Source organism: Anoplolepis gracilipes, chromosome 5, assembly GCF_047496725.1.
Source record: "Anoplolepis gracilipes chromosome 5, ASM4749672v1, whole genome shotgun sequence".
In the NCBI taxonomy this organism is placed as follows: Eukaryota; Metazoa; Arthropoda; class Insecta; order Hymenoptera; family Formicidae; genus Anoplolepis; species Anoplolepis gracilipes.
The window spans coordinates 10548345-10569493 of record NC_132974.1 but is presented as its reverse complement, the minus strand read 5'-3'; the positions used below and the strand labels follow the sequence as shown (position 1 = coordinate 10569493).

The window sequence follows — 21149 nt, the reverse complement described above, 5'->3', positions numbered from 1 at the left end:
CTACGGTGAGAGGTCTTACAGTTACACTTTGCCCGTTTTGCTGCCGCGCTGCACGTGCAAAGTGTTCACCGGGGTCACGCGTCGTATCGGAGTGCATCGATAAGAAATCCGTCACGAGGGAAGCTGTGCTGACCGTTACGTCAGTGTAATACAATGTTAGTATTTATTTCACGTATACCTCTCTCTCTCTCTCTCTCTCTCTCACTCTCGTTTCGAAATATTTTATCTCAATTCCAACTTTTTCAACTAATAATCCCGTCAATACAACACTTTAACAATAACATACCGTGACATTGTGATATACAAAATTGTACGATTCGGTTATCATTGAACTCTCCCGGTTTCGATTGGAAATGAAACCTATCATTTATGCGAAAGAAGTTTTAAAGAGTTTATCGATTTTTTTTCATTTCTGCACGGGCGCTCTCGCTTCTTTTTTTCTTTTTTTTTTTTTTTTTTTTTTTTTTTGCACAATCTCGCGTTACAGCTCGTTGCAATAAATCGTATCGGCCCGTATTGCAATATACGTTCAACGCAGTTTGATGCGCGTACATTATAAATGGTAGATATAAAACGCGATCTCTCGTTCGTTCGTTCGTTCGTTCCTCGTGTCATTCGCGTGATTCACGTGACCCGAGGGATACCGATGTTTCGAAATTAGCGCGCGTTAATTAACGTCGAGCACGATTTTCGAGGTATCCCTATCCGAAAGGGGAGATAATAACGCGATTTTCGGTACGGCGCCACGAAGGAGGAATTATGCAAATTGATTGTGATAATCATTGCACTTTGCTCGCTCGCGTCGACTCTTTGTGGCTCGTACTTTGTTCCTCCGGGCGCTAAATGCGTGCGTGCGCGCGCACATAATAGTAGATACAGAAAGGTAATCGTGTTAATTAGGGATGAATTAATTAATACGCTCAGTTAATTACAATACGCTATTAACTCATCCCGCTAATTAAAGCAAATATTTATTTATTTATGTTAAAATGCTACGCTTTTCAGTTGCGAATGTCGCTACGAAAGGAAACTTGTAATAACGAGCGTCACGCGATATGTAAACACCAAAGTCGAAAGAATTATGTAAGAAAGAACATTCTAAGAAATATAAAAAGATTTGTATTTTCCAAATATAAAAATGCTTGTTTTAACCAAGTAAAAATATCTAGCAAGTATCTCGCGCAAAGGAAAGTCGACGGTTTTATAAGATAATTTCGATATGTCCCTGACTTCGATTATATGGCACTGGAGATACGGACATTAACCGCGTTAGTTTGAAAAAACGTAACTGGAACGACTGCACGAAATACCAAAGCGGCGAGAGGGGAACGCCATTAAATATGATTTTGCTCGATAGTCATGGAATTGCGCGTCCTCGTGTGACACGTAAAATCGTGGCTTTAACGTCTGCGTTATTGCGCTTTCGGTCTGCTAAAATTTCCCAAATATCACAATCAATTTACGATCGTTAAGCTCTCGCCGTTGACTCCTTTTATAACTGACAGATAAACCACATCAACGATAAATCACAGACAATAGCATTTAGAGAGCGATATTCGTGACAGAGATGGTATTCCGTCATACGCAAGAGAGATTAATTACTAGTATAACAGTATAGCGATAACTGTTTCTTAACAAACATAAAAATACAGTTAGAAAAACGTGTGTGTTTTATCGGCATCTATCGTAAATAATAATAATACAGTTATCGTACAATCGCACGTTCCAATGTTAACAGAATGTACAATCTATCGGTCGCTCCAACCTGCACGGGATCCTACCTTGGACCGAGCCTTGCCAATGTCTGCTCAGGATCGCAGTACTTGACCTTTATGACGATCGTGGACACACTTGTACGGTCTCAAGATAGGATATCTGAATTGTGCGAGCGTATAAAGCCAGTGGATCCACCTCAATACTATTACGACTTTATTGTTGTGGGCGGTAAGTACGGATTTAAAGTTTTATTTACCGATCCCTACTTGAATCCTAGAGCAATTAAAATGTAAATACGTTATAAAAAGTGCTTTCAAGAATCTGTAGAATCTACTAGAAATACGGCATTTTCTAAAAATATTCACATCACCCTCCACCTGAAGGTAAATTGTAGAAAAAAAAATTTTCCTATACTCTTCTTAATTCAAAAATTTTTCTATTTGGATGTTATAATATATTGGTTCATTTTTTTCAATTTTTTTTAAATTATAGAAAAGATTACTTAATAATGATATTTTTAGCATATGTATATTAAAATTATGCATAGAGTACATAATTCTTTGATGAAACTATCGTTTGAAAATTATTTTTCGTAAAACCGAGGCAGAAACTATCATCCGAGAACGTTTAATTAAGGATAAGAATCTAATGGATACTTACTATACGAGAGGAAGAGTTGTAGAAAGTAACGGTCAGTGATTTTCTAATGAATGGGTGAAATTGATTGACGTAATTGGAATGTTGTATTCTTGTGCGCACCTTGCGTACCTCGAGTAACCGGTTTGAGTGTCGATTTAAACGCAAGATAATAATCACATTAGCCTTATTAGAGTAACAGGCCACCGTGATATCGCGTGAAAATATGTGTAAACAATGAATATCATTTTGCCAATCGTGACAAATCGTTACTTAAAATGCCATTTCATAGCGATAAGCTGTTGATTTTGGTAAACAAACGAAAGCAATTCGGCAAAAACCAGACGGTGCGTAAATATTGTTATTGCGCATGCAAGTCAACGAACCACAAGTGGAAATAATAAAATATAATGCGTAACCTTCGGAATGATAGCAATGACTACGCGACTGTATTGAAATGCCTCACTCATAACCCATTTTCTATACAATAAAAAAATTTGTAAAACCGGGAAACGCGAATCGAGGAAAGAGAAAATACCGCACGGGGCGCGTAATCCAATATAATAGAGTATTAATAACTCGAGAACAATGCTGAATAAAATAGTTATTCGTGCTAGTTGCAACGCTCTCAGTGTAGCGAATGGAACTTCGACAACAATATATAAACCAATTTAATCACGTACTATCACGAAAGAGTTCAATCGACATGCGATATCTGCACTCGTATATAATATAATATCGCTGTATATACTTAACAAAATATTGTTTTATCAGGAATATAGGTAATTTACCAGAAGAATAGAGAAATAATTCCGCACGTAAAATTAGTCGTATCAATAAGTTGTACAGAACATCAGTAAAACTATCGAAGCTTCTTTGATAGCAGATTTTTCAGTCAATTTACAGATGATTTTTCTTTAGCGAAAATATCGAGTTACTATAGTAAAAAAAAATAAAAAAGAATGACTTTTCGTTAGCTAAACTTTATAGAGTTGAAAAGTTAACGAAACTACATTCTTCAGTCAATTTCAAGTGGAGTTTACTTTAATAGAATTTTAATTTGAGATTTAATTACAGAAATATATGATGGAAAAAAATTGGAAACTTACAAAAAATTATCGTTTCCCTTGACATTTTCGCTCGAAGAAAACTCGATTTTAAATTAGTCGAAGGGTTTAATGTTAAAAGAACATTATATGTATAATAGATTTAGGACACTCCTAATTTTTTATTTAACTAATAGTTCTGAAATTGATGTCCGCTTTATAAGAGAGCAACAACGTATAAACTCGAAGACTCGCGAGGTTGTCCCACCAGGGAACATGGGATTAATAGCACGTGACTCTTCCGACACAGCGAAATATTCGTGGTGACTTTTGACATTTTACATTCGGTCGGCGAACCGTCGCGGAATCTCTTCGTAAAAAAAAAAAAAAAAAAAAAAAATAAAAAAGAAGAGGAAGAAGAGAGGAAAAAAAGGGAGCACATAATTGAATATTTTAGTACGCGCTTGATAAAAAACCCGAGTCGCGTAAATCCCGAACCCGGAAATTCGCCGATCGGAGAGCGGAGACGATACGCGGGAACTCGCGGGATCGAGCGATCGAAACTAATTTTCTTTACCTTCCTTTCGGGTGATTATTCCCGGGTATAGGACACCCGGGATATCCGTGTGGGAAGATGGAATTTTTCAGTGACTCTCGAACGGTTATCTGGTCGCGCGACGTGAATGACCGTGGTGCTTCGTTTGCGATATCGATCGCGCTTATTTCAGTCCGCGTTCTAAGTAAAAAAAAAAAAAATATATATATATATATATATATACAGTAAAAAATAAAATGACAATTTAAAAATTTTTGCATGTCCCAAAAAGTCTAGTTTAAATTTTAACTTGAAATAATCATTTGTCGCGTTTTACTTATTGACAGACTAAAATTGTTAAGTAATTGACATAATACTTTACATTTATTTGTGTTATTATGACTTTAAGTGTGATGTAAAAATAATATAAAAATTAATTAAAAACTATTATATATATAAAAGAGTAATTATAATAACTCGTAAAAAATGTTGATAGAATATTTTAAGATTTATAATTATTTGAAGATATACTTTTCTTTGAATGTTAAACTGATTTCGAAACAAGTTGATTGTTTGAAATGTTTGTTAGTGATAAAGTCTGAGTTAAAGTATTAAAAGTACTCAAAAATATAGTTTATTTCTAAGAGACATACATAAAGAATTATAAAGAGTTATAGAGTTGACATAAATGTGACACATGTGTAAACTGTTATAATTTAAAACTATTGCGTAAATCGTCGCTATTATCCTATTGTTAGTATTAGATAGCAACAGCGAGCAACCTATAGTATTATCGAGATCATAAACGCGCAAATAACATGACTTTAACAAAAACAACGGTAACCGACAAAATGGATCTAGGAGGACCGGAGAGAATAAAAACACGGACAAGGAGCTCTGAGAGAGCAGACGCAAATTCGGAATAGTAATAGTTAGATCTTGACGCTCATTAAACACCTAAGTAGCCTTTACGCCCAGAGACTGATTATTAATAAAGAACTTTATCTTTTTAATTCACTTTAACCTTTTACTGCTCGTGCTGTCTGTCGCTCTACACATGAAAATGATATAAAATAATATAAAATAATAATACATATCAATTATATGTTAATTTGAGATTAAAGTAATAATTAAAAGTGGAAGTATATATATATATACATATATATAAATGTTATAAAATAATAATGGCACGACAATCTTTCTATTTTGTCGTGATCTACATATATATATATATATATATATATATATCTCAGCCGCGGCAAAAATGTAGACGTAAAAATATAATGAGCGTACAAAGTCTCATCTCAGTTCTCGAGATATTATTACGATCACTGTCTCTAATTAGAGATGCGACACTACGGATACAGTTTCTTTCGCTTCTCTTTCGACTAAATGCGCGACCGTCGTAAATAGAGAGACGCGAAGACACAGAAATAAATGTGTAGAAATACGTACCTGTGTGGAATGATTAATCGTCGCGTCGGGTGCGGCCCGGGTGTATTATTCAGGGAAGTGGGGAGAAAATATTAATAACACCAAGGGTCTCTGAGTAATTAGCGTGATGCTTATTAATTATTCCGTCAATGCCCGGTCGGAAGAAAGAAGTCCGCGGAATAATTATAATGGCGTAATGTTCGATGGAAAAGTCGGCGAGGGCGGTAAAAGGGTTGAATCGACTGGAAAGGAAAGAAAATGAGTCCTGTCATAATCATTAGGGCTGAGCGGAACGTTGCCGCGCGATAAAGTGAATAAAGTCGTGATACGAATATATCGCACATACACGACAGCGGCGACGCAACACGTAAGAGTAATTGAAATAATTGCAAATGCTTGTGTGTTGCAACACACTTCGGAGCTAAAAATATTAAACTACTGCGCGAGGCGATCGAGGAAGGAACGAAGAGGAAGGGGACTTTTGCTGTCGAATCAAGATAAAAAGTTTATTATTCCGTCGACGGAAAGAATGATGGAGATGCGTTTGTAGCAATCAGAAAAATAGCCCCTTATCGTTCTCATAATCTCTCAGGAAAGGAAAAGACGAATTAGTGAGATCGAGACGAAACAATGATCGCAAAATACGCGTAATAGATTGAATAATAGCCGGCGCGCTAGTGGCTGTTTATGCAGGCTCGTAAATATAGTTTTGTACGTAACGCACGAGATCTAAATTCTGAAAATTCATCAGAAAAACAAACGTTTTTTACGCACCGTTTATTCAACATTTTATAAAAATGACAGGGAAAAAAATATTATATGCGTTCTCTGTCTGATAAAAAATGTAATACGAGTCCGGGATGAAGAAGTATGTATATGAATAAATGTATTCGACGTAACATTAACAAATGAAATAATCACTGTGTAAAACGTTTCGCAACATTTTATACTGTAAACTATATAACCGGGAATAATGAATTAATAAAAGAGCCAAGGGGGGGGGGGAAATATTCTCGTGCGTATTCGGTACCTGTAGCAATGGTAAAGATAAATATAGGATTTTCGCGAATTGCTCGTGAAAATTTAACGAGCTATTAAAACGATAATTAAAAAATAATTGGAAATAGCACGCGATTTAAACGCGTGTGCGTTCGAGGGCGTTCGAGGGCGTTCGAGGGGATTCGACGATTCGCGGGGGTCGTATTCGACATCCTCCGCGCTACGAATTCCTACCTCCGTCGGGCGAAACGGAAAAAAACATTGTAAACCTCGTAGTGGCGTTTACATGTTTACCACGGCCAAACACAGTTATCACGAGTCGTCGTTCGACGGTGTGCTCGCCCAACGGTGGCAATTGTTATTTGTCGTTTACAGGGCAAGCGACGCTCTCTCGGAGAGGCGCAAAATGCGATTCGATGCGCATGATCGTTCCTACGCACCGCACATATCCCGTTCAGATGCGATATTAATACAGACCGTTATTTATTCGGTCGCGAGGCGCGTGATTATTACGTCATTAATTTAATTACCGGATCCCTCCCGTTCCTCCATCCCTCTCGCGTCCGACGCGACCCTCGTGTCATTACACTGGCGACCGGCGACCGGCGACCGGCGACCGGCGACCGGCGACCGGCAACCGGCGACGCTACGTTCCATTATTCCATACGTTCCTGTCCCAGCCGTCGCGTCGGCAAATATAAATCCTCCAAGGTGGCAAAATTTGTTGGGAAAGCGAGATAGAGAGACGGAAAAAGAGATAACCGGTGGAGGACGGATCGTTCGTGCGATTGCATAGCGATGCGGAGGACGGCGCATAATGTGATTTAAACGGCTCAACGAATTTTATACGCTCTTTGCATTTCGGGATAATTCGTACCGGACGACGCGATCGCCCATGCGAGAACGCGCGCACACTCCACGTGAATTTTGTTTATATTGTACATTTCGGCGACTCATTATAATACGCGACGACGATGCGGAAGGAAGGGAACCCGAACTGATAAATTATTTCAAAAATCCTAAGATGTAACGAGAGAGTTTGGTAAAAGCGAAGGACAAACTCGTGCGTATGTTAATTCGTGGAGGAGATGCCCGGTTTCGGGAAAAAAATACTCGTGAATTGTTTATCCGCGCGCGCGCGCGCACACACACACACACACACACACACACACACACACACACACACACTCCAACGCTATTCGCTAATGATATATTCATGATGCGCGTGCATCGCACGTATGTAAATATGTATAACACATAGCGTAATAAATACATATAGGTTCCACGTATATCTGCGAGATATATCCCCGTGTCTACAAACGTCCCTCTCCCCAAGTTTGCAATTTTTCACGGCAATAACAGGCAGCTAGATCGTCCGTGTTTCCTCCTCCTGCCTCCCGGATAGAGCGCGACTTCTCCCCCGCATTTTTCGCCGATCAAACACGGCTGCCTGCACAGCCAGAAAATAAAATAGCAGCCGAGCGGAATAAACGCGCATCATTCTGCATCTGCGACGCGCGCGCCGAAACGCGCTAAATATTGTCTGAAAAATATATAGATCGTTCCCCCAGCCATTCGAAACTGATGCGAGCGAAACAGTTCGCTCTTCTCCCGCTCTTCGCTTCATTTTAATAATTAGATATTGCATCTTGAATATAAAATATTCGCCATTTTAATATCTACCGTGCTGTGTGCGTCTTTCGTGCTGCGCGCCACGTCCAATAACTCGCGTCCGAATATTCAAGAGGAATTGTAGATGATGTAACCATTGACGTCGTCGAGATAATATTCTCAAAATTATTTGCATTATCTATGATTTCTGAAATTTTCAGGCACCGAGTTATTCCAAGTATTCGGCTTAATTGGCCGTCTTTTTTATGTACATAAGAACTTATGAAACGTTTAAAAAATATCAAATCTCTTTAATTCGCTAATTTAAGTCTAATTAAATTGAATCTGTTAAATTGTATCCGTTAAATATCTTACGTATGCGATCGACAGATAACGCGAATATTTCTGTGGTAACGTTATAAATACGCTATTATCAGCGAGGATTCACATCATTTATTCACGCCTTATAAGTAATATTTAAGTAGCCCGGTTATATATGTAACCACGTTCCGCTCACTACCGCAAATTACAAGCCAGGCTTATGTTTCCTAACTTCTTAGACGAGTACAAATTACAAACCTCAAGTGCGGCTCATTTCCGATTACGAGTTATTTCTACACATGTATTAACGTCGAAAATTGACGCACAGCACAAGATAAGATATATATAATACATAATATAAAGAGATATTTCGATGCAGTTGAATAAATTTGAAACCAAATTTAAGGATGAACTAGCATACATTAAAAGTTAATAAATCTAATACATTTCAAGATTCATGAATTTAACATCGCGCAAAGCACTCTTTTAGTCTTTTAAACTATAAAATTAATAATCAATTTGTGAGTTAAACTAAGATTTAACTAGAATAAATTTTTATTTTCATGAATGTTTGTGTACAGTCAATATAAAATTTTCGATATAGTGTGTCACTAAAAAAAATTACTTTAATATAGTATTTCTAATTTTTAGATTAAATTATATTCTAGAGAGCAAATCTTTCGCAATGCCAAATTCATAAATCTCAAAATAAATTAAATTTATTAATTTTTGACTTAGCTGATCCATCCAATTCCTCTTTGAAAGCGGAAGAATGCGAAAGATCCCGATTCTACATCTGAATACACATCTGAAGTAAAACTGTCGGAGGAGAGTAAAACGGGGTGCTCCGTAAAAATTAGTAGAAAGTAGAGCAGCGTAGTATACTTGAAACAGCGAGTATACCTTCTTCGCGCGGCGATAAATCACGGGATCCTTGACCGACAAGCCCACGCGTTACGGTTGTAGCGTAACGCTGTCTAACGATAAGTAAACCGTAGGAAGGTGCGCCGAGACGAGCGGAATCGTGTAAAAGATACGAATCGGGCGAGCGGGAATAATAAGCAGCACGACTCGGCGAAATAAACCGCGAGGCGAAAGAATATCCTTAAGGCGTGTTTCTTCCGGACTTTTTGCCTTCTAGTCGAGCACAAAGTACAAAGACGAGCAATACGCGCGTCACTTATACGATATACCGGTTGTATTCCACGATTTCGACCGTATTGGAAATCGATCGCGGTGAGCCGGAAAAATCGCACTCGAAGAGAGATACGCGCGGCAGCGGGAGTGACAACTAGCGAGCGAAATCCGCTCCGCTCGTCTCGTCCGCGCGAGCGCCCCTCCGTTATTTTCAGCAGGTGCATATATGCAGCCGCGATGTTTACGTAAGAACGAATATCGTTTTTGCCGAGATAATACCGTTTTCACCTGGCGCAGTTGGTCTCGCGTCTCCGGTTCCGTTCGAATGCAGTCGCGAAAAGGATGGCGGGGGCGGGGGGCGGGGGGGGGAGAAGGTGGAAGGAGTCGCGACGCGCGCCCAAAAGGAATAAACCAGCTGGCGTACGTTGGAATTATCGCGTTCGCGGATTATCGCGGATACCGGATTCAGAAACCCAGAGAGCTCTCTCACCAAGTATATGCTTTCCCCCCCCCCCCTCTCTCTCTCTTTCTCTCTCTCTCTCTCTCTTTCCCCCTTTCTGTCTGATTCTCCGGTAGTCTCCCTTCCCTCCTGCTTCCGGTGGACGTAACAAGCCGAGAAACGTTCGCATTGCGACACATAAATTAGACGTGTTCTGCCCTCCTCCCTCCCGCGTCATCGCGTTTTTCCATAGCCTCGCAACGTGCACGCTTTTTGCTCGCGACCGCGTTCGATATCGAAATTATTCGGTGAATGTCTCCCCGTCCCTTTATCGTTCTAGTCATTATGCTCGAAATATAATAATATATTATCGGTGATCATTACTGTAAGTGGAGGTATATGCACACAAACCTCATTTTTATTTCCCAGATCAATAGCGTAGTGTTTCATATTGGATATAGTTAGTAATAATTTAATAATTGATATAGGGGCGCGACATTACGAGAATTGCCTATTGTTTGAACTGCCTGGGAAATTGTATATATGTATGATTAGTAGATTATATATAAAATAAATGCATTGATGCGAATATAATACAATACAAATATTAAAATACAAATACAAATATTATAACAATTCAATAAAAATCGATTATCAAATCTATAATATAATGGATCTATTTGAGTAGAGTAAATATAACGAAAGAAGAGAGAATTATACTATGAAACTAAAACAAATAATAAATACAAATTTAATTTTTTTTTTATTCAAACATAATAAATTATTAGTTTTCTTTCCAAGAAGAAAATAAAAATTGTTCATCAAAATAGATCACTATAAAATTAAAAAAAAGTTGTACACAATAACAATATCTAATTTAAATAAATGTTTTGAGAAAGATAATATATCTAATAACAAAATATCCATTATATTGTGGTAAGTAACGATGCAAGTATACAGTTTCAACACTCGTGGTTCAGCAATTTTTATACGTACATCTATTTCCTGGCCTTTACAGATTAATAAAAGTAATCAGAGATCCAAGGGAGAGAATTTCAGTTCCCGTAATCCTGACGGGCTCTCGCTCCCTTTCCCTTATATGTCGTTGCCAGTCGACTCTATTAAAATTTCCAGCTAGTGTTTCGGCCAACGTCACATAAAGCTAGAATGTTATCTCCCTCAAACGTCATATTTCCACTTATATCTTCAGCTTCTCTCACGAACGTACTCGTTATAAAGGGGCTGTCAACGTGTGCTCAGCCGTGTATCGTTGCCTCGTGGCGTATATATTTCACGCGACAAACGGAGAGGAAATTACTGTGCACGCAACCGAAATAGCTAACAATAAGATACCATCTCAACTCGCGAACTCGCGTCGAGAGAATATTTTTTCAACGTTCCGCGAGCGCACGTGTCGCACGGAAAATCACGCAGAAAGTGAGTTGACTGTAGCGCGCCTGTGCTCGTGGTCTCTTTACTGACCTTTCTGCGAGAGAGAGAGAGAGAGAGAGAGAGAGAGAGAGAGAGAAAGAGAGAGAGAGAGAGAGAGAATGCCGAAAGAATGATCGCGATCGGACGTAATCTATTTTCCGCGCTGCTGCGCCGAAAGTGGTTTCGTCGATCTGCGACAACGGTAAGAAACGGAAAACAATTTCGGTGCAATGAGGAGAATGTTTACCGTTCGAACCAGATTTTTGCACGCTCGTTAAACAACATATCTTCCTTAAATAAATATTTTCCTCACTCTTTGTTGAATTATACGTTCGCGGAAGAAATTTGTTGAAATTAAAGAACTCTCTTTCTAGAAGAAAAATCAAGGTTTTTTTACATAAATAGAGATATTTGCATTCACATAAATTAGCTGCTGTAAACGAGTCGCTAAAATTATTTTTTTTTTTTTTTTTTATTTGTTTTCAAATATATATGTGATAATTATATCGAAATGTACATCTAACAATAGTTTGTAATCAATCAGTTAATAATAATGCGCCTAATTGTATATCCTATACATAAATAATTATATCCTTGATACAATGAAATATCGAGACAAATCCTATTCACGCTTGCTTCATGTACGTTGCAGTATATCCGGAACCGAAAGCAATTTCCCTATTAATTGCTGAATTCAAATTAGTTCTCATAAAGGAGCTAATTATAGACATCGTTAAGCTGATTTAGCGCGGATGAAATTCTTCCTGGTTTGTTCCGACTTGGCGTCAATAAATGAGAATTCTTTAGAGACGCGAGAGAGAGCACCCGCTTCTTCCGCAACGTCAAGTTTGACCGGACAACTAATTACCGAGAGACGAATCTGGTGCGCGAATCGCTACCGGATTTTTCTTCCTTCCGTGAATTCTTTTTTTACTCTTTTCATCTCTATTTATGGACAAGTACGAAAGAAACAGAGCGTAACCTGTTTTTCTACAAACTCTAACACCGGAACCTCTTCTTCAACACGTTGCGTTTAGCGACTGAAATGTCGCGAGCAGATTCTGTCGAGCGGAAGAAGGAAAAGTGGCGAGATCGCGGGAATGTTTTATCGCGTAAGACAACTGTGTAGTGTGTAGTCGATAAATTCGTAGGTTCTATCCTCGAAATAATTTAAACACCGGCAGTTTCTCGAACGGTAAGTTATCACAAGGGACTGTGGTTGAATAAATATTTATCCGTCTTGCATTATAAATATATAAAATTCATGGATGTTAGAAGAAGAACAGTCTTGAGCTTACTCGTGGAAATAATCTCGCTGAATATGTATCAACCATCTCTCGTCTGTATATGCTATCCGTTTCATAATTCACGAGAAATCTGGCGTGTAAATAGAAATGTTAGCATTAAAAGAAAAGAGAGAAAGTAATAGAAGCTAGGTATGGTATAACGTGAAAAAATAATTATAGTATCTCGAAAATTGAAGCTTTCGACATTTTCGCAGGAAACGAGAATATAAAATTAAAAAGAGCGGAAAGCAAATTTTTACATAAATCATTATACACATACGCACTTGATATGCACGCGCAGATTATGCGTGTGTTATATAAAACTCGCGATATAGCGAGGATGATACATCACATGGACAAGTTATGAGAGCGCATTTGCCTTCCAGTGAAATGTTACTTTTTTCCTGTTTGATAACGCCTGTTATCAGGTATACCATTACGTGCAACCGGAAAGGTTTTCATTACATCAATTTTGGGGCCACGCAAATAATGTAACCGATGCAAATCCCGGACGTTTATGTCCGAAATGCAGATTGACTCCCGCGACGGCGTACGTTCTAACTTCCATTTATGAGATTATTATAGTTTTTTTCCGTCGTAAAAAAATATGTCACCGTTTAAAAAACAAAGAAACCGAAGACTTCCTGCTCGAAAAATTCTTTCTCTTTTTTTTTTAACTTTTCGAGTTTGCGTGTACTAAAACAATTATTAGTTTTGTCAACAAAAGAATAGCTTTAACACGGTGTACAAAGTCCGAGTTTCGCGAAACAATGCGATGTCCTTCGCTAAAAAATTAAGCTGCGAAACGAATATATTTCGCGTATATTTCATAGGAAGGAGATTAGTCTCGGAAAAGAAACCACGTCGTATTTAGCCGTTAGCACGCGAGCCCGATTTACATGAGGCGTAATTATGCGCGATCGACAAAATAGAGAGAGTAAATCATATTACGCAAGCTGGCAGTTGCCGTAACACGATTTGATACACACACGGAAATGCTAATTGAATTTCTCGATTAGAATATCCTGTGCCTATAATCCATAATATCTGCGGGAAAGTAAAATTCGATTAACGCGATTTCGATGTAAGCGACGGATTCCCGCGGGATGTATGTATTTTATGCTCGTCGTATAGAACGCATGTATCGGTATCGATATCATCGAATTAATCTCTGTCTAATTAATCAACATTTTAAAAAATGAAATAAAAATACATGCGAACCATCCGCGTGTCACTCTCCGCATACGTATGTATGTACATATGTCAATATAATATATATTATATAAAATTAATTATCATTTCAAAGTTGTTGATATATTTTTGTTATATCAAATGACATTATAACATCGTAAGCGTATTATTGTACCTAGACAGAAATATTGTACAACGTCTGTACGATGGATTGTGTGACTATTTCAAACGAACGTCACGGTGACGCAATCTCGACTAACCACGCGATCTCAGCATTTTTTTCTCTTACAGGAGTGTCTGTTTTCTTGTATTTGTAAAGACTCAAATTAGCAATTCACTTACTTGGCACAAAGTTGTGAAAACATTGCGATAAAATGTTATCTAAAGGGTCAAAGCATATCTTGAAGTAACATACCCTCTAAGGATTTACGAGCACGTAAATAAACTAACTCGTAATATTTAATGAAAAATGAAAAACTAAAAATAAAATAAAAAAATATAGGTCAAAGAGAAGATGTTTTAAAAATATCTAAATATGAAATATAAACTTTGAAATATATATAAAACTCCTCATACAGATATATACGTTATATTATTATAATACATGGGATTTAACAATTTTGGAAAAAAAAACGAGGCAACGCAGCTGTGTATATATATATATTAAATTAATAGAAAAGTTGCAAAGAGCAATTTTATCAAAGTAAAATTAGCGTGCGTACAAATGCGTATGTGAAAGGTATAATTACACAGCTCTTGGCAAACCATTGCCAAGGTTTTAACTACCTTAACTTTCCAACGCGCCGTAGACCGGTCTTCTTGTAACAATCGATAGCATCGTACTAAACAACAGTCGTAGTAGGCAAATTGCGTACTTCCGGGGATAGTTAATTAACATAACAAGATCGTATATTACGTTCTTACATCAGCGCAGTAATTACCTGGTTGGCTAGTGACTTTTCAACTCTTATCGGACGCGTCAAACTCTTTTCCTGACTTTCCGCATTCTCATTAATCGAATTCATCTATCATTAATATGCAAGGAAGAGAGACGGGAGTAATAGTTCACGATTTATCGATCGATGATGAATCTAATCGTTAAAAAAGTTAATTAGGGTCGCGCAGATGTTTTCCTTCCGACGAATGCAATTAACAACATTCCCGTTTCTTCCATCGCCGCCTCTCCCGTCCCGCCTCCGCCCATCGCGGATGCATTTTTCTCAGTAACAACAGTTTGCGCTGAATAACGATAGGACTTTAATGACTTTTGTCGCTTCGGAATTAGGAGGATCAGCCGGTGCCGTGGTGGCGTCTAGACTGAGCGACATACCCGAATGGAAAGTTTTGTTGCTAGAAGCCGGCCCGGACGAGCCACCGGGTGCCGATGTTCCCAGTATGGTGGCAATGTTTCTGGGTAAGTTTCAATTGAATGTTTCGTACACAGAACGCCGCTCTGTTCTGCTATCTATACTACAGATTCAGACCTTGATACTATAATGAGCATTTAAAATGCACCGAGTACGTATCTATATTTGTACTTAAATATCACAACTATTACACTTTCTTTATTTAATGTTAAAATTGATTCAAATGAATTAATATAAAATCGGTTACAAATTTATAAAAATTAAAAAGAGATACAATATCTAAAATGTAAATTTCTAAAATAAACATGAAAGAGGTCATTGTTATTTAAAATACGACATTTCGAGTATTTTCGAGAAAGAGAGAGATAAAAATGCAGTGCTCATCTGGAACCTATATTATTGCGATAGTAGCTGCAATCTATATCTGTTACGGGCTTTACGCATGTTAAACGATCTGACAATTTTACCGATAGGAACTGACATTGACTGGCAGTATCAAACCACGAACGAGATGAACGCTTGTCTGTCAACTGGCGGATCCTGCAGTTGGCCGCGCGGTAAAAATCTAGGCGGAACATCCGTCCACAACGGTATGATGTATAAGCGGGGTCACGCGAAAGATTTTGACAATTGGGTGGCTATGGGAAATCAAGGATGGAGTTGGCGCGAAGTAAGATTTCATAAATTTATGTTAAATTTTATGAATATTTCATTTAGATAGAAATAATTAGACATTAAAAGCAAAATTACCGATCCATTTTTTAAATTCCAAGATTTTTAACATCAGATAATGGAAGATGAAAAAATATAAATTGCCGTATCTCATATCTCATGCGATCATTCGATTATCAAATTTTTAAACAGAACTATAGTATTCATTAGCAAATATACAATTGTAATCTAATATTAAGATTGGAGTTTTATAAAACGGGAAAGTTCATTGTCTTGAAACTTTTTCGAAATCGATTAAGAATTTTTAATTTCGTTTTTCAAGAAGCTGAAACAGATATACATATATAGGGTAAACTCGGGAGATGGCCATAGTTTTTAAAATGCAAAAAACGCACTTTTATTTTTGTTATTTTTTAATAATGTTTGGCATATTATCTTCACTGAAGCTTAAATTACGTAATATTATCGAAATTAAAAGGAAAATATTTAATAAAAATTTTATATTATTAAAATAGTACAACATAAGCATTGGCCATCTTACCCAACTCTCTCTTTTAAGGAAAAGATGGCCATAATATTTGTCAAAAATTAGTGAAAACGAAAATAAAAATTATAGGTCATATAACAATTTACATATCTTTATAATATGTCTAACGTCGATTACGATAGCTTAACTGTAATTTATTCGACGTTATAACAGTTTTTAGTGGGCAAATGAAAAACTTTGCAGGTAGTCAAAAGTAAAAATTTGATATAAAATTCACAATATTGTTATTTCGAATAATGTATGCACATAAACTACTGTCAAAAAATATCGATTATCTTTGATAGTGACTAAAAAAGCGCACTATATAGCGATTATTGAAAAAATTACAACCTACGGTCATCTTTTCCGTATGGCCATCATACCCTAGTTTACCCTAAGTGATAGAGACACACAATTATAGCGTATTGTTTGTTAGGTGCTGCCGTATTTCTTGTGCTCTGAGAATAACGGGGAAATCAATCGGGTGGGTCGCAAGTATCACTCGACTGGCGGTTTGTTAAACGTCGAACGATTTCCATGGAAGCCTGCAATCGTCGACGACATCCTCGCGGCGGCGAGCGAAAGAGAGTATCCGATTAGCGAGGATCTGAATGGCGACCAATTTACAGGATTCTCTGTGGCACAAGCCACAAGCAAAAATGGCGTTCGAGTGAGTAGCGCTAGGGCATTTTTGCGACCGTTTCGACATCGACAAAATATACAAATCGCTCTAAACGCCACCGCCACGAAGATTATCATCGAGAATCAGAAGGCTGTTGGAGTCCAATATTATCAAGTTAGTATATATATGTATATCTAAATTTAATTATTTTTTCATTTTCGACAAGCAATTTATATACATCTGAGTGCGAAATTTGTACGTTTATAGTCCATTAATTATTATTTTAAAGACGTAATAATATGTATCGCCAAATCTGGAAACGTGCTAAAAATATTAGAAACATCCAAAAATTATTACATTATTGATAATATTATTTTTGGATCTATTTGTCAAATGTCACGCGCATGACGAATAAACTTTCATGGATATTATCGGAAATTTCATTTGTCACGATATCGCGAGTGGGAGGTTTTTATTCGGTCGAGAATTACGTAGAAACTCGTTGCAAGTTCTATTAATACATTGAAAACGTACGTCACGCGTGAAAAACTTGCATTATGCACGAATGGAAATGTTTCGAGGACTTTTTGTTTTTTTTTTTTTATCTGTATTAAAGAAAAATTCTCTGAAGTAGCCATGCGCACGTCACGCGATGCAGAGTCACTTTCATGGATGTCAAGAGCATAGTTTTTATCCCGTTTCTATAAGTTTTTCAAAACAATAATTAATAGTCACGTGCAGAGACGTCACGTAATAGAGTCACTTTCACGGGTATCACAACGATTTTGCAAGTTTCTCGTGTGTGCAAATCAAATTGATTTGCTACACTCGACTCTCGGGTGTATTTTACTTAAATCCTTGAGGATACATAATAAAAGTTAAGCTATCGTTGGCGGCTAAATTTGAGTTAACATTTTCACCGGAGTATCAAATTTTGCAAAACGTAAACAAGAATAGATAAAGTCAACAATATATCGCACTCTCGCGCATCGGGAAACTTTGCTTTTTGCCCGAGCGGTTACCGGCACTTAGAGCGCGAAATCAAGTTCGCGCTCTGAAGCGTGACGGTGAGTTTGGTGATGTGAGTTTCAATGAACGCATCTTCAGGATGGTGAACTTCGAGTTGCCCGCGCCACAAAGGAGGTAATCGCCTCCGGTGGTGCCGTAAATTCGCCTCAACTGTTGCTGCTCTCCGGAATCGGGCCGAGGGAACATCTAGAGGCGGTGAACGTCACGGTCGTCAAGGATCTTCCAGGTAAGCGATCCATTCATTACGCGTAGATCATTCACAACAATGAGTAATACGTCGATATATCGTTTAGAGAAGGTTTAATAATTTTCCGACAAAGAGCCAAGTAGAAATTCTCTGTCGAAAGATTAATTAAGTACTTGAAGAGGATCGGCTTCTGTTAGTTTCGAGTTTCTTAGAGCATCTTATTTAAAAAATGACTACATTATAGTTCCTCCAAGAATAAATAAATAGCGAAATTCCACGTTGAAACGCGTGCACCAGTAAAAACTTTAAAGCATAAAACTTTTTCTATAAAATCGATAATTTATCGGAAGGAACAGTCAGCCGTTTTAGTGGTTTATCAAGAGGAATTGCGACGAAATCGATGAATTAAATGGGGGCAAACTCTTTATTTTACTACAGGTGTCGGGGAAAATTTGCATAATCACGTGTCGTTCACTGTATCGTGGACCCTTAATCAGCCGAATATTTACGATCTGAATTGGGCGTCTGTCACGGAATATATCGCCTTTCAAAAGGGACCAATGTCGTCGACGGGTATGTCACAATTGACCGCGATGTTACCGTCGATTTACACGACTCCGGATCATCCCGACATCCAGCTGTTCTTCGGCGGTTATCAAGCGGCCTGCGCGACCACCGGCGAGATTGGCAGCAAAATCGACGACAACGGTCGCAGCATCAGTATATCGCCAACGATGACGCAACCGCGTAGCAAGGGTAAATAAATTAGTAAAGTGTACTCTGGGCCACAAAAAATACTAATTGCGACAAATTGTCTGTTGTCTCAAAATTTCTACAACTTGATTAACTGACGTTCATATTAGTCTTTCGGTGAATATCGATCCTCTTTATCAATTAATATCGCGAACATCAAACTTGTTCTTTAGGAAATCTTCGTCTCGCGAGTAACGATCCCCTCGCGAAGCCGATTATCTGGGGGAATTATTTGAGCGATCCGATGGACGTGACAATTCTCGTCGAGGGTATCGAAATCGCGTTGTCTCTCGCCAACACCAGTGCCATGGCCAAGTACAACATGACATTAAACAACAGCCCGTTATCCGCGTGCGCCGGATATCCATTCCCGAGTAAGGAATATTGGGCCTGCGCCGTTCGTCAGGATACCGGTCCGGAGAATCATCAGGCGGGCTCCTGCAAAATGGGACCGCTGAACGATCCCATGGCTGTGGTCGATAACCGATTGAAGGTTTATGGCATCAAAAATCTCCGCGTGGCCGATACGTCCATTATGCCGCAGGTAAATATATTTTTCATAATATCGTCGATGCGTTCCCAATTACGATTTATACATAGCTATTTTTCCAAAATTGCAAGACATATAAATCGAGAATTTATTGGTATTTTCTACTGAGTAAAATGATGAATTTGCAAATTTTCATACGATGCGATATCGACTTGAGAGCATGTTTTCATGTCGTGTTTTCTCTTGATCTTATTTCACTATGTCACTATTCGATATCTCGAATCTTTGTATACCTAAAGCTAGATCGGTTTGTTGAGATTTCTCTACATTCTGACTCGCGTGCGAGGAATTGAACACGGCGATGAAAATATGTTGAAATTATTTTTCAAGGTAACGTCCAGCAACACGGGAGCACCGGCCATCATGATCGGCGAAAGGGCGGCCGCGTTCATCAAGTCTGACTGGGGCGTTGCCGGTACACAATGGTACGGGAAAGCACCTCCTAGCCCGTTATGGAAACAAAGCCATTACAACCATTGGAAGACTCATTAGTCACCAGCAATTTACCATGTTTCCATAGTTCCCGCACGACCATCGAAAGTTCACTGGACCTATTACTTTGGGGGATCAAGTACATCGACTGGGATCAGGCTATATGGTAACCGGGCGTCCACGATCTATCTAGTCTCTTAAGAGCCATTTTCTGCAGCGCCTAAAAAGGTCGGTGTAAGCGCAATCGAGGACTCTTCGTGAGATTCGAAATTACATCGCAACGTGCATGTATTGTCACTGACAGGAAGAGAGAGAGAGAGAGTCATACAACTGAAGACAGTCTCGCTGTATCGCCATGTATTTTCAATTTCCAGTTAGTAATTTCTTAAATTGTGTGTCTCAGAAAACATCGAGGCTTTTTCAAAGATCAATTATGATCTAGTAGTCACGATAGACGCACAGTTCTCCGTACAATTTATTTAATAATGTTACTATTAGAATTAATTCCTTACAAGTTTCCTATTGCCTAATTAATTATGCGTACACTATATTTAGAGTTACGAAAAAATTTATAATATATACACTCCTAATCATTCCTTTAAGCTTAATATATGTCCAATTTTTTTAGTATCTTTTAATAGCTGTGTGACATATATAATATATACTATTCGTATATACTTCCTATTTGAAATAATGACCAAAGACAAATCCTGGTACATCGTAGGGAAAAAAAAACAAATATAATAGTTAATATTGTAAATTGAGAAATGTGGAGAAAATAAAATGGATTATAGATATAGATAGCTCGACCGCTCGTAGAGTGCACGAGTGTAAATCAAAATAACTGTAAATAAACAAGATTTCATGGCAAATATCAAACATGGAATATAATTCACATCCGTTTCCGATAATCCGCGCTCCTAAATAACGTTGTTATGAATTGCATATGTAATATGAATAATGATAAATGTAATTTGTACGGAAATCTAGGAAACAAAAACAGATATATTTGTACAAGGAAACGAAATTTTTACTCGAAAGTTGATAAGCTTCATTAATAAATTGACACGTGCAAAGTTTTCTACGCGCAATGTACGAGCTCTCATTCAAAAAATTGCTGTCCGAAAATGCAAATAGAGTTAAGACTAATACAGTTCGTGACAGCGCAGCTATCTATTTTATTTGCGCTATTTCACTGACTATTCATCAATTTCTCGTAGTGATAGCAC

At 37.9% G+C, this 21149-nt stretch overlaps 2 protein-coding genes across 4 annotated transcripts in view; one reads left to right on the top strand and one right to left on the bottom strand.

Moving 5' to 3' along the window:
• The window catches only part of LOC140665638 (kin of IRRE-like protein 1), a 366422-nt gene that overhangs the window by 244924 nt on the left and 100349 nt on the right, over positions 1 to 21149 (bottom strand). The window lies entirely within an intron of this gene.
• LOC140665640 (glucose dehydrogenase [FAD, quinone]) lies at positions 18 to 20786 on the top strand. Its single transcript, XM_072891968.1, has 10 exons — positions 18 to 155; positions 1739 to 1944; positions 15068 to 15196; positions 15623 to 15819; positions 16784 to 17143; positions 18077 to 18224; positions 18624 to 18941; positions 19112 to 19482; positions 19819 to 19913; positions 20009 to 20786. Exons 2-10 carry the CDS (start codon positions 1740 to 1742, stop codon positions 20088 to 20090), a joined length of 1905 nt encoding a protein of 634 aa, XP_072748069.1. The 5' UTR covers positions 18 to 155; position 1739; the 3' UTR covers positions 20091 to 20786.

What these genes read in the sequence shown, in the direction of transcription:
- LOC140665640 (XM_072891968.1), top strand. Translation starts at nt 1,740, where the DNA reads ATGTACAATCTATCGGTCGCTCCAACCTGCACGGGATCCTACCTTGGA. An exon ending in GGTCGTCAAGGATCTTCCAG is followed by an intron (nt 18,225 to 18,623) that starts GTAAGCGATCCA and finishes ATTTTACTACAG; the next exon opens with GTGTCGGGGAAAATTTGCAT. An exon ending in GGCGTTGCCGGTACACAATG is followed by an intron (nt 19,914 to 20,008) that starts GTACGGGAAAGC and finishes ATGTTTCCATAG; the next exon opens with TTCCCGCACGACCATCGAAA.